This window comes from Durio zibethinus, chromosome 15, assembly GCF_047325235.1.
Source record: "Durio zibethinus cultivar Kanyao isolate XHJ-2024 chromosome 15, ASM4732523v1, whole genome shotgun sequence".
NCBI classification, from domain to species: domain Eukaryota; kingdom Viridiplantae; phylum Streptophyta; class Magnoliopsida; order Malvales; family Malvaceae; genus Durio; species Durio zibethinus.
The window spans coordinates 7,934,492-7,949,086 of NC_143176.1; the positions used below are offsets into that span (position 1 = coordinate 7,934,492).

Below are 14,595 nucleotides of genomic sequence, written 5' to 3' on the forward strand. Positions count from 1 at the left end.
TATATTAAAATGAAAGAGTTTGAGACTAAAGACCGCATGAATAAAATGTTAAAATTTTAATTTTAATAATAAAATATAAAATCTTTTTAACCTAATTACAAAAAAAAAAAAAAATTGAAAGAGGTTGAAAAAGCAAAGTTATTATATTTTTTAAGGGTAACATATAAATTATCAATTACCAACTATATCTTCCAAATCAAAAAAAAAAAATCCCAGAGTGATGATATTTTCTGTTCTAAGTATTGCAAAATTAATTTACTCAATATCCTCGATATGATCCATAATGTTCTTGTCGGGGGTCTCGTGATTATCATTAATTCCTATGCCCACCAAACATACTAAAAAATTTGTAGTAATAATAATTAAAAAAAAAACCCAAACAAACAAACTACTGGGAATTGGTGCATCTTGGTGTTATTCCAAGAACGATGATGTTACAACAACGCTAGTATGACCCCTGCAACTCAACACTTTTAACAAGCTCCACGAAAAACCCTTATCGGAGTTCCGGTTATCAACAAATTTCTTGCCGCCATCTTCCACCGTGGGAAACATAAACGACGGACTCCGACGGAACTGTCGACTTTTGATATCTTTAAGCTCCATTTCCAGTGGAAACTTAGCCATTCCAAACATGAAAACATACCACCTTGGCTTAACTTCTTTTTTAGGTGAAATCTCAGGTTTTTCGACGCTTCTTGTGGAAGGGTTCATCTCCATGTCAGAACTGTAAAGCTTTTGATAATCCAAGGAACGACTGTTCCTGAGAAGTGTAGTACTGTTTTTGAAGCTGCTGCGTAACTCGGAAAGTGACTCGGATCGTTTGCGTAAAACAAGGTTTTTACTCTTTTCTCCCAAAGGGTAATCTTCCCGTGTTCGAAAGGAAAGGGGCTGTTGTTTCAAAGGAATGAGTTTGCCACAAAAGATTATACCGTCAGCTGGGCACATATCGGAGCTAAGGTCGCTGCGAAACTCAAACAATTCATCAGAGGCATCCTCAGATGATGATCTTTGAGATTGGTTATACAATATTTTTTGCAAGTGATCATTTCCAGGGCTGTTATTCGTATCTAAATCTAAGGGAAGGTCGCAAAGAGAAAGTGCTTCTTCTTCTGCCTCTTCTGCAAATTGATCATCATGAAGATGAATATTAGTAGTAATGTCTTCTCCCATGGTTTTGTGTGTAAGAGAGAGGAAGTTGGAAGATTTAATAAAAAAGAGGAGAAATTTTACGCAAAGCTTTCTACAAAAAGAAGTGGCCTAATAAGGAGAATATATAGTATATACACCCAAAAAAATTGTCTAAAGAGAATTGAGGGAGGAGGAATGTTGTTATTTCTGATGCAGTTTTTTTTTTTGGTTGGCGTCTACTTGAAGTGATGTTTATGGGGTTTTCTTGTTTTAATTGTTGTCCATGTATAGCTTTTACATCACATATGAGTACAACAACAAAATAAAATAAAATAAAATTTAATTAATTTATGAAAAAAAATTTTAAAATATAACATCCGGATTCTAGCATTATGCTAAATGATTGGACATAAATTAGACATAAAGCGTTGTAAGTAGTTTTTAATTTTATCTTCAAATCCCAAAACTAAGTTTTAGACAAATGGTGAAAATTATAAAATAAAATATGATATTGATTTGAAATTTAAATTTTAATATATATATTTTTTTATTTTAAAAATCAATCTTTTTATTAGAAAAAAAAAAAAAAAAAACAGCAACAAGCACCTAGAAACAAAGTATAGGCAGGTTCATTTAAAACATGTAAAAGAAATTAGGGAACATTGTAATTTAAGAAGTTTTTGTATGAATACATATATATATATATATGTCTATGTATATGTTCTTGTTGTTTTAGTTTAATTGATAGCTTTTCTTAAGGATTCTTTTAACTTTTTGAGTTTTTAGGGTTCCATAAAAAGAGTTGGTAACTTAATATGTCGTCAGTGGCGGTGTCTGTGACTGTAAGTTGGCTAGCTAACGTACGTCCATCCTATTGATTAAAGACAGATAATAGATTTTTTGTTTGAAATTTGTTGGTATCCAATAATTATTTTATATTTTGATTAATTTAAAATTAAATCAGATCAAAATTCATAAAAGAGATAAATTTTTAAAATTTATTTTTTTCATTCATAAGATTTAAAATCAAGATTTTTCTTATTTCTAAAATCAACAAGCATTAGTAAATATAAATAATAGTTGTCTAACTATTAAGTTTGATTTTAATTTACATCTTAAGTTTTTTTTTATGTAAATAATTAAGGAAAAACTACAGTGATTAGGAGTTCTACAATAAGATTGGGGATTTAATGAATGTAGGGTGGGAAATACAACTAAAAATTAAATATCCTTCCCTGGCCCTTGTACCCTTTCGATTTGTATCAATTTTTTTTAAAGGGCCTTTTCTTAATACTATACTTAATTAGTAGTTGCATTACGGTAGGTTAGATTTGCAAAAAGAATATGAGCTTAATTAAGTTGGATCATTAAAATCGATTTTAAAAAATAATTACAATCCATCTTCTTATCCACGAGGTGCATTATATTTTTCTTTTCCCTCAAAATTATTAAGTATTATTAATTAATTAATTAATTAGACTTTTTGAAATGATAATTAATGAATGAATTTTCACTTGAAATTAAGGGTTTACAATTTTTTTTCTTATATAATAGTTAATTACACTTTTGGAATTTTAATTTTGAAAAAAATATAAAAATAGGTATTTAAAAAATAAAATGTACAATTTGCACTATAAACATTTAAATTATGCATGTATTATATTAATCAAAATTTTAATCTCGCTAACCATATCAATTTATATATGTGATGTTTGATTAATATTATTAAATTATATATTCACCACACATATTATTAATATATTTTTCAATATAAATTAAAATTATATATTTTTACCTAAATCGTAAAAATTGTTTAAAATTAATCAATCATTTTTTGTCAGATGATATTTACATGAAGGTTTTTATAAAATATTTAACACTTTTATTTAATAAACAACATACTTACAACAAAATTATACTGCTTAGATATCATAGAGGTGAGTTAAGTTAATAGTATTAAAATTTGAATTAAAACGATATATTATTTTAAAATTCAGGATTCAAATTATATATTTTATTTATTTAGGTATGAATTTATAATTTTTTTCAAAATTTTGTTACCAAACACGTAATTAACTCTATATACTAATTAACTATATAGGAGCGTTGTTGTTTTTTTCTCAATTTGGAACAAAAAACAAATTAGTTAGTCCATTTTGTGAGATTAATGGATTAACTAAAAGCAGCTTTAAACAAGTTTATACTTGTTCTTGAACAACTATTATTAAAATTTTCACCAGATGATCTTTTTGTTTCATAAAAACTATTTATTATTGTTTGTACTACAACTTAAAGAATTCCGAGCCACCAACAATCAAAAAAATTGTTTTCTACTCTAATTTCATGAAAAGGTACACTTCAGACATATAATAAGAAGCAGAAGTTAAAGAATAAAGAAAACTGGTTAGTTTATAGAATTTCAAATGAAAATATAGGCAAGTATACTTGGTAATTTTAAATACAATATGATAATAGATTAAAAATGATTAAAAAAAAAAAAAAGATAACAAAGAGATATAATTTAAAATTTTAACCAAAAACATATATTGGTTCAGCAAAAATAGAAAAAGATATTTTATATTTGATATACGTATACGAATTATAATATAATAATATTTTATACGTGTTAAACTCAAAATAGATACAACATGTATAGAATTAAATGTTAGGCAAGTATTGAAAATGACACATATTCATACCTTATTAATAAGTTGTAACTTCGCTTTCTATCTTCTCCCCAAATATTTTTTTGGTCATAGATGGCCTGGGTAGGCTAATTTCAACTAACACAAGTGATTAAATTTCAAACCAATTAAAACCAAATATGACATCAATGGCTTTCAATTTATCGATTTTAATTTTTATTTAATTATTTTTAATATGAAATTTTACAAGCTTTACCTATATAACTTCGTCTAAATTTTTTTCCTATAATAAGATCGGAGATTTAATGAATGTAGGGCGGGAAAGACAACTAGAAATTAAATATCCTTCCTTATCCCTTATTCTTTTTCGATACAAAAAAAGTTTAGGATGCAAATTATACATTATTTGAAAGTTTAGAGTATAAATTATATATTTTATTTTTAGATACCAATTTATAAATTTTTTTCAATATAATTTTTTCAATATAAATTTAATTTTTTTACGTACCCTGAACTCTAATCCCACTAACAATATTAGTTTATATATGCAATGTTTAATTAATATGATCAAGTTATATATTCACCATACATATTATTAACATTTTTTTCAATTGAATTTAAATTATATATATTTTTACCTAAATCGTAAAAATTGTCTATGATTGATCAATCATTTTTTTTTGCCATGTTACATTCACACGAAGGATTTTACAAAATATTTAACACTTTTATTTAATAAATAACAGGTATATAAAAAAATTATAATGCTTAAATATCGTATAAACGAGTTAAGTTAATAATATTAGAATTTAGATTAAAATGATATATTTTTTGAAAGTTTATGATGCAAAATTATACATTTTATTTCTTTAGGTACCAATTTATATTTTTTCAAAGTTCAGACAAAAAATGTAATTAACTCTATATAATAATTAACTATATGGCAACTTTAAACACGTTTATACCTGTCCTTGAAAAACTTTTATTAAGATTAGGTGAGTATTTACGCGTCATCGTGAGTCAAAATTTTTTTATTTTACCATCCATATTTATTGGTTTTATTGTTGAAAAATGTACTTAATTTTTTTAAAACAAAACATGACAAAATGTACCAAAAAAAGTGAAGGTGACATGCAGATATTTAAGTTGGCCTATTATCTTATATTGATTTTTACAAAAATATTCATATCGAATTAAGACAGATAAAAATCTATTTGACACTAATTGTTTTGTCACCCATATTAATTGACTCATTTTGTTATAAAATTGATCTATTTAAAAAATATTAAAAAAGAAAGTAAAATCAAATCCAAGTGTGATATTAACACATTTGCTATTTTTTTCTTTAAAAACTATCAAACTAAAAAAAGGAAAAAATAAAAAAATACATATATAAATAATCATATCAAATGACCTCGTATTAAAGAAAATTTTAAATATATTTTTTTAAATTAGAAATCATTTTTTAAAAAAAGTAAAAAGCAAAAAAGAAAAGAAAAAAGAAAAACGGAAAAGGAAAAGCAAAAAAAGGAATAAACTAACTTAACATGCGGCAAACTAACATACTATTGATATCAAGTGGGCCTTTAAAAATATAAAAAAAAATTATTTATTAAATTATTAAAAAAGTAATAGGTATAATTATTAGTATATAAAAATATAAAATTAAAATCTATATACAAAAAATATATTTTTATAAAAAAATAAAATTATTTATTTCAAATGGGTCGACATAAAAATTAAAATCTTAAAAAGACTTTGTCAAATACTTTTTAAATTTAAAAATGTAAAAGGTAAAAAAGGGCAAAAAAAGAAAAATAAAAAAACTTTGGTATAATTAGGTCTCAAATATAAAAAATAAAATTTTTAAAAAGTATTTTTAAAATTTTTTTAAAATATTCATTAAACAATTTAAAAGTAAATGTTTAAAACCTCAAAAGAAGATAAAAGTAATTTAAAAAAAAAAACCTAAAAATGACATGGAATAACCCAAAGGAATAATATTGTTGACTATACATTACTCAAATGGGCCATAAAGAATCTTAAAAAAATCTTTATTTAATTTTTTTTAAAAAGAAAAAAGTAAAAAGGGTAAAAAAAATATAAAAAGAAGTTTGGTATAAGTGAATTCTACACATAAAAAATACAATTATTTAAAAAATATATTACTTATAATTTTAAAAAATTAAAAAAAGAAAAAAAGAAGAAAATAAACAGATGACATACAATTGATATTATGTGGGTCTTAGAAAAAATAAAATCTAAAAAGCTATTTATTAAATAAATTTTTAAATTAAAAAACAAGAAAAAAGACAAAAGCAGAAGTTACAAAATAAAGAAAACTAGCTAGTTTATAGAATTTCAAATGAAAACACAGGCAAATAGATTTGGTAATTTTAAATACAATACGATTATATGATACCAAATAATAAAAAAAAAGACATAAAAGCAATATGGTTTTAAAATTTTAATAAAGGTTTGGTAAAAAAAATTATGTTTTATATTTAATATATCAACACGAATTATAATATAATAATTATAGTATTTTACATATTTTTACATAAAATAGATCGACATGAACCAAATTGATATGTTAGGAAAGTATTGAGAATGATATATCTATACCTTATTAATAGGCTAAATGCTCATTTTGGGATTGATGTTTGAATGATTGTTTAATTTATGATTAAACATTTTATTTTATATGAATAAATATTAAACATTGGACCTAAGGTAATATAAGATTTTTTGGACGAAATTTTGGATTTGAAAGAAATGAGACCATTAAGTTTAAAAAAACATGATAGATAGAAATGATGTGGAATTGTTGTAATTTTAAAAATGACATGTAAATATTGTTTTTGCCTTTTTTGTTTTGCTAAATTATTTCCAATTCTTTTTCTTTCTCTTTTTTTTCAAATATTATGGTCTTTTCATGACAACCACTCTTATTTCTTCTGTTTTTTCTCTTTACAAATTTCAAAAAATATATTTCGAAAGTAAAATCCCTAATGCAATATCTACTTCAAATATGAGTTTAGGGATAAATGAAAATTTCTCATTTATGAAAATTTTTCATACTAAGACTATTTTCTAGATTTCTCTGATTTTGTTTTTCAAAATCTTAAATTTGCAAGGTTTCTAGAAATGGGTTTTATGTTATAAACATGTATAAGCTAATTTTAGCTAGTTACCTTATAGAATGGGATTTTGAAAGAAAACCCATTTTCTATTACTACAATATGAAGTTAGCTAATGGACTTCATAGATGAATTGTGATCCTGTTAGAAGATTTTATGGAAGCCTGCATTATATTATAAACTGATTAATGAATTAATATGTCAAAGAATAAATATCTATTTCTTTACTAAATTCTTTGATTTTAGTTTCGTTTGATTACGATATTGTTTGTGAATTTCATTTATGACACGGTCCCCATTTTTGGGTAGAGAGGAAGAGATTATTCTAAAGCTGAAAAATAGAGAAAATTTTTTATATGGTCATGTTTAAAGGTCGAAGAATGAAGTTTCAATGTTGAAGAAAAGTATTGTGAATTTTTTTTTAAGCAAAAGTATTGATGAGAATATGCAATTGAAGAGAAAACTTTGTATTTTAATGTTGAAATTGAATGAAAGTAGAAAATTTGCCATTGGACATGGTAGAGATAGCAATTAGAAATTAAGTTTGCTTATTATTATATTTTGTACTTGTATTTTGTGTAATTATTTTTAATGATAGAAAAAAGGAAAATAACTTTGTTTTTATGCTTGGTAGTGGGTTAGGAATGTGAAACGCAAGGCCTAATGTAAAGGCTGGGTTACAATGAATGGAATGAGTTTATTTTCCTTGAATTTGCTATATGTTATAAGTAAATTAACTAGATTATTGAAAATTATTTAAATTTTAGCTTTAACTTCATAATTACTGAAAATAGGCTTCAATTTAAACAAAACCCTAAACAAAATCATAATTCACAAAACTGAATCTGAAAATGAAAATGACTTCATTTATATAAGCAATAGAAATGCATGTTCAACATGCCTACATCATCTTCAAACTTAGTGAATATGTTTGTACACATAACATCCACAAATGGTTTTTGACAAAAATTGTTCTTGATCAAGACTAACATAAAAACAGTTAATGAAAAAAAATGACAATTCCAGTAGAAACAGTCAATAGAAGTTTTGATCAAACTTTTGGTTTCCCCTTATTTCCTTTAAAACCTTCCACTTGACTCTCTTGACTAGTAGTTATATCCTCACCATCCTTTCTCTTGCCTTTACTTATCTCAATTGCTATCACTTTTTTGATTTGGAAATCCAAGCTATAAAATTCCATTTATCAAGTTAAAATGGGTAAAATTTTATACAAAAATAATAAATTGATATGTTCAAACTAACATAACTCACATTTAATATTTCTCTTCTTGTTTTAAACTTTGTATATAATCCATAACCTTGTATGCCTCTTTTCTTGTTTTTGGTTGAATATCTTATAAGGCTTTTGTCTTTACTACTTCTAATACTATTTGCTGAAATTGCTCTCTTTTCAATGGTTGTTGTAAAAGATTTTGACGTTGATTGTGGACTTGTTTTATAAACACCCCATTTAGTCCAAGATTTTAGTTAGAGTTAAAATTTTATTTATTTATTTATTGAATTATTTTTTTTTTTAATTTTGGTTGTTTAAAAAAAAACAAAGAGTTCAAAATTATAAAAGAAAAAAGTTGGGATGAAAATGATTGAAATACTTAAATGTGTTTTATTTAGATTTTTAAGGTTGAAACCGAGTAAAAAAAAGTTAAGGTAATTATTTTCAAATGTGCACTCCTATTGAACATAGGATCAAATCCTTACTTAAAGACCCAAAATTAACACAAATAGATCAATAAAAGAAGAAAAGCAAGAGAGAAAAAATTTTTGTGAGAGTATTAGGCAAAAATATTTTTTTTGGGAAATTTGTTTTGGTAGTGTTATCTGTTAACTTGCTTCCATTGTTGTAAATTAAGCTATCTATTGAGCCGAGCCGAGTAGCCAAGTCATTTTTTTTGTCTCTACAGTCGAGCCAAATGATGCCTATGTTGAGCCAAACTAATTCCTTTGGCTTTTTTTATTTTATGTATTTAAATTATTATTTTAGATGTAAATTTTATATTAAATATATTTTTAATTCTACCAAACTATTGGGTGATTTAAATTTCAAATTGAATCTTACCAAACTATTTGAAGGTTTAATTGTTTTTTGTAGAAAAAAATAAATTTTTAAATAAAATCAATCTTATCAAACTATTGAAGAATTTAAATCTCAAATTAAATCTTATCAAACTTTTAAAAGATTTAATGAAGTTTTAAACAAATTTGTAAATAAGTTTTGAATATCAATCATACCAAAATATTGAAAATTTTAAATATCAAATTAAATTTTATCAAACTATTAGAAGGTTTAATTATAATTTTTTTATAAAAAAGTTAAATTTATAAAATTTTTAATACTATCAAACTATTAGAAGATTTAAATCTCAGCGTTGAATTTTACCAAATATTGGAAGATTTAATGATTTTTCTTAAGACAAATTCATAAATAAATTTTTGAATATTAATCTCACCAAGCTATTGGGGGATATGCATTTAAATAAAATCTTATCAAATTATTGGAGGATTTTATTGATTGTTAATTTCCTTGAATATTTAATGAATCTGATGATAGAGTCTCTTCTGTGAAGGACAATAGCTTCTATTAATACTCTTGAGGTGAAAAAATTTTTTTTAATTTGCTACCAAACTATTGGAGTAATTTTAAGATTAATTTTCAATATCAAATTTATTTGGTAAAATCATAAATATGTTTTAAGGCTTTGTATAACATGAAATTAACTGGTACTATTCTTCAGATGGGCGTTGTGAAAGTACTATAATATTTTTCATGCGTAACTGTACTCTCAGACCTAGATCTAATTTCATTAACTAGAATCTACCTTTTAAAGATACCAAAATCAAGCTTGGAACTTTTTTTTAAAAGAAGACAGATTTAGTTAGGTGACCAATCATATCTAAATGAAAAGATTTATGGTAACTCTTCTTAGTATGTTTAGTAACAAATTAAAGGATTTATGTGTTATGACACTATTTTCCACAAATTATCCCATTACGTCTTCCATCTCGATCCATAAAACATCTCTCATTAGATGTTGTTGGCTTCTTTAACTTAAGTACTACATTTTCATTGGCAACAATAGCAATAGCATTTATTGCATTTGAAACATGTGCAACTGTAGATGTAAAATCAAGCAAATTAGTTGAAGTAGATGCAATTGCCAAACTAGAGTCGGATATAAAAGCATAAGCACCATAAATGGTAGCAGAGGAATAGCATCACAATTTTTGGGAATAAGGTTGCTTTGACATTTTGCAGCTTCAATTGGATCTACAATTTTATACTTAAGCCACCTTGGTCCATGTTTAAGTCTCTGTATCTCTACACATGAGATTCTTGCTATAATAGAGAAAAAAAGTTGAATTGATTGTTTAGAATTTGTGCATTTAATAGTCAAATCTAACAATGAAAATGAATAAAGCACAATAGTATGTAATTACCTCTCATAGTATAGCCTTTTTTATAGTGGCTTGGTTGATGACATAGTTTACATGTCATTATCATGCTTTTCTTGGATAAATTCATATTATTAGACTTATTTTTCTTAAGATTATTAGGATCCTTTCTTTTATTGGTTTTGGGCCTCTTTGGCATTTTTCTAAACTTTAAGAGCAAAACATTTTCTTCTGTCTTTAGTTTGACCTAATCTTTTTTTCCAGACATGGGTTTTAAAGCATTATTATAAGTCTATAGATACACTTCCTTATGATATCAACTAAATAAAAAATCTTCAATATTTTCATCAAGATCTCTAATTGTACATATGGCATGTTCACATGGAATAATAGAAAGTTGGTACATTCTACAAATACATGTTTTTTCAAACATATGGACAATGAACCTATTTTGACCAAAATCTATTTCATACCCATCATCTTCGTTAAATGCAACTAGACATTGTGATGCTATAGATGTATTTTTTCTATTACTTTTACAATGTTAGGACCAATGACATCTTTCCACCTAGAACATTCTTTTTTCTTCTTCCCAATTCTTACCATCAGATTCCCATTTATGTCTTCAAATAAAGAAATTTGATTTCTTCCTTGCATCTGGCAATGTCTCATTGAATACTTTATATAAGTTGTCGTCAACCAACTCACATCTAGAGTATGTGATGAAAAATGTTCTGTACCATTGTTGATATAAAGCTTTTATTATGTCAGTAACTACGATATCATCCTTTTCTTATAATTTTCTTATATTGTCTTTAAATTCTCTGATGGTTGAAAACTTAGCAATTGTCCAAAAAGCATGTTTCATCTCTTCACCTCTATGTCTCCTTTTATTCCAATTTACATAGATATGCTTAGCACAATATCTATGCTCATCATCTAGAAGCAACTTTATAATTGCATTATTAAGGCCTTACAAGTGATAGGAAAGTAATTATTAATTAGTTTAATTATTAAGTATATAATTTAATTTAATTCAATATTTAGTAATTTACCTTCTGTTGATCTGTCATGATTATCCAATCTATTCCATTGTTCAAAAAATAGATCATTAATTTCAACAATTAAGAAACCATTTCCATAAAACTATGCATTCCACTTGTGCTAATGCACAAGCTATTGAAAACATTTGATTGTTTCTATCTCTACCAATAACACATAGCAACTCACCTTTTATCAAGCTTTTTCAGCCAATAGCCATCTAGCCCTAAAAAAAAGCCTACAATCATTCTCTAAACCTTTTTTTTAAATGCCTAGAAACATATATAGTACCTTTAAAGCATAGGTGGAGAGGTTGGCAATGGCTTGTGAACTTGCATCTTTACTATGCTACCTTCATTAATTTCTCTAATTACATCAGCATAATTCATAACAACCTAAACTTTTCTTTATAATTGCTAATCACCTTATCAACCATCTCTTTTTAGCTTTTTTTATCATGCTAATATTCACCCTTGTATCTTCTTTTCTAACTCTTACATTTCTACATTTTTAATAAAAAGATCCATCATGAATTTATCTGTGTACAACTCAACCAAAATAGCTTGACTCATCTTTGAGTTTTTTAAAATATTATTGCATTCATGAGTATTATTGTAAGTCTTTACTTGAAATAATTATAACTTTTTATCATATCTTGCATAGATTACCTAAAGACATTATTTTGCAACACACTTACTTCTAACAAAACTCTTATACTTATTAGCCCAAATGATATCCATGTTTATCCTAATAAATAGTAATGATATAGTATGTTTAAATTATTTTGAATTCTCAGACAACATGTCTAACTCAATAAAGAGGGTTTTTACATTAGGACAATACATTGGAAACTTACTTTTTATCTAAGTAACATCATCAACCATTTTCTCATCATCACTAACAAGGTCATCCTACTTATCAGAGTCATAGTATTCACTCTAATATCTCTCATCAATATCACCAATATTATCCTAAATTAGTGAGGTTAACTTTGGTTTCATTCTTTTGTTATTATTAACTCTAACCCTAATTATATTCATACCAATTTGAACTCATTCATCCACCATATCTTTCTTACCTTTACCCCTTTCTAATATAACTTTAAGTTTAGATCTAGCAGCAACTATTTTTTCATCATCATTACCATTCTTCCCATTCACTACTATTTCTATCACTTGATCTTAACTTTTAGCTCTTTATTTCCATAATCTTTATTTCCCATCCCTTCATTTTCAACCCTTTATTCACAAGCTCTTGATTCATTATGCTTTCATTCACCATATTTTTAGTACCTACATCTTCATTTCTTACCCCCTTCATTTTTTACTGCTACAACTACATCTTGATTTTTCACCTTTTCATTCTTTACTGCTTCAGCTATAACTTTCATTTTAGGTCCTGTTAAGACCCCAAGAGCCAAAATAATTTTATCTATGCCATGATCTATATACATATCAACTACACTATGATCTACCATATATTTTATCATATCAATAGTGCTTCTATCATCATTAACTACTATCAGCCCATCAGCTAGTGTTTTTCTAAGTTTCGAAAAATATATGACTAATATTCTTATAGCCAGCATCATTACAAAAATAACTCAAAAGTAAAATATCTTATCAAAATCAACTATCAATTTATCTACTATTTCATTTATATAAATAAGATTAGGACCCTCACTAACAAACAACTTTACATAGTGAAATCATAAGATATAATAATCAAAACTTATACTCTAAAAACAGGAAAATATATTTATGTCATTATATAATTTATTTACTATATAATATAATACTCATCCATCCTAAACATATATTAAAATGAAGAATTAACACAAATACAATTAATAAAGAACAACAAAATCACAAAATGCCTAAATATGAAAAAAAAACAAAACCAATATATGCCCAAATATTATTTACCCTACACATATTTAATGACAAAGTAATGAAAACTAACCTTCCAAATCTAAATTTCTCTTATCTTAAGTGTAGTATAGTAGCGAATAACTCTCCAAAATCATAAAGGTCACGATTGAATAATAAAGAGCCTTTTACAAAACTCCAAAATTAACGATTGAAATAGAAAAGAGATAACCCAAATGTGGTTTGGATAATTTAAGATTGAGGAGATCTACTCTGATTTTAGGGTTTATGCTAATCTAGGTATTTCTCCCTAACACCGGAGTGTTAACATATTTCACAACTTGAGCTAAAACAAAGAAGGACTTATCCAAAGCTAAGATGGACCTATCTTTGGTCTAAATTCACTAAACAAATGCATAAAAAAGGTAAGCTGAAATAAAGAGATTGTGTTCATACTAGTTAAAAAAAAAAGAATATGAAGATGGTAGGGATTATGGTAAAATTCACGATACCAAACACTAGGCACATTATCAATGTGCAAGGTTGTAATTTACATGAGTAAATAGGTAGCTAATTATGATTATTATTTTCACATGCAAACCTTATGATTTTAGACAGTAACTAATTATTATGTTCATATGTAAATCTCATGACTTTAGACAACAACTAATGATGTTCATATTGTAGAATATTGTCTTCACATGTCAATCTCATGATTTAAGATACCATCTCAATAAGATAAAATTGAAGGCAATTCCATCAATTCAATAACCCAAAAAATAGGTAGTCTTTGAAGCTCCTATGTTTAAAAAAATGTTCCAAGCCTTTTTTTATTATTATTCGTAGAAGGTAGAGTAAAGTTTATTTATCCTTAAGCAATTTTTTAGATTATTCTCAAGTTCTGTATATTTTAGGTAAATTTTCTAAAATTGTGAACTTCTATAATTCTGTATCCTTAGTTAAAATCTTAAGGTGCTATTTTTGTATCCCTTAGTGCCTAGTCTTGTCAATGAACTTCTATCTCTTTAATTCAATAATAATATTCAGTCATTATTCTTAATCTTATGCATTTTTTGTTTGCAATTAATTTTCAACATCTCATCCATCAATTTTCGATATCAAAACTATAGCAGTTCGACGTTGTTAAGCCCTGATGGTTGATGTTGAAGCAATTACTACAACAAACTCGAAAGATGTTGTCCTTAAAGAGATGTGGCAACAAATTTTACAACTACAACAATAGCTTTGTAACTATGAAAAACATAAGAAAGCAAAGTAACATGAAAAGAGAAATGGTGATGAAAATGATGAATTTAACCTTTTCCACCATGCAAACAATCATGATTCAAAAAATTACAC

General features: G+C 25.7%; 1 protein-coding gene across 1 annotated transcript; it reads right to left on the minus strand.

Annotated features, from left to right (window-relative positions):
• Positions 1-389: 389 nt before the first annotated feature.
• Positions 390-1,352, minus strand: LOC111302354 (uncharacterized). The gene has a single exon (XM_022898276.2). It carries the CDS (start codon positions 1,171-1,173, stop codon positions 415-417), a length of 759 nt encoding a protein of 252 aa, XP_022754011.2. The 5' UTR covers positions 1,174-1,352; the 3' UTR covers positions 390-414.
• Between the last annotated feature and the right edge of the window lie 13,243 nt (positions 1,353-14,595).

What these genes read in the sequence shown, in the direction of transcription:
- LOC111302354 (XM_022898276.2), bottom strand. Translation starts at nt 1,173, where the DNA reads ATGGGAGAAGACATTACTACTAATATTCATCTTCATGATGATCAATTT.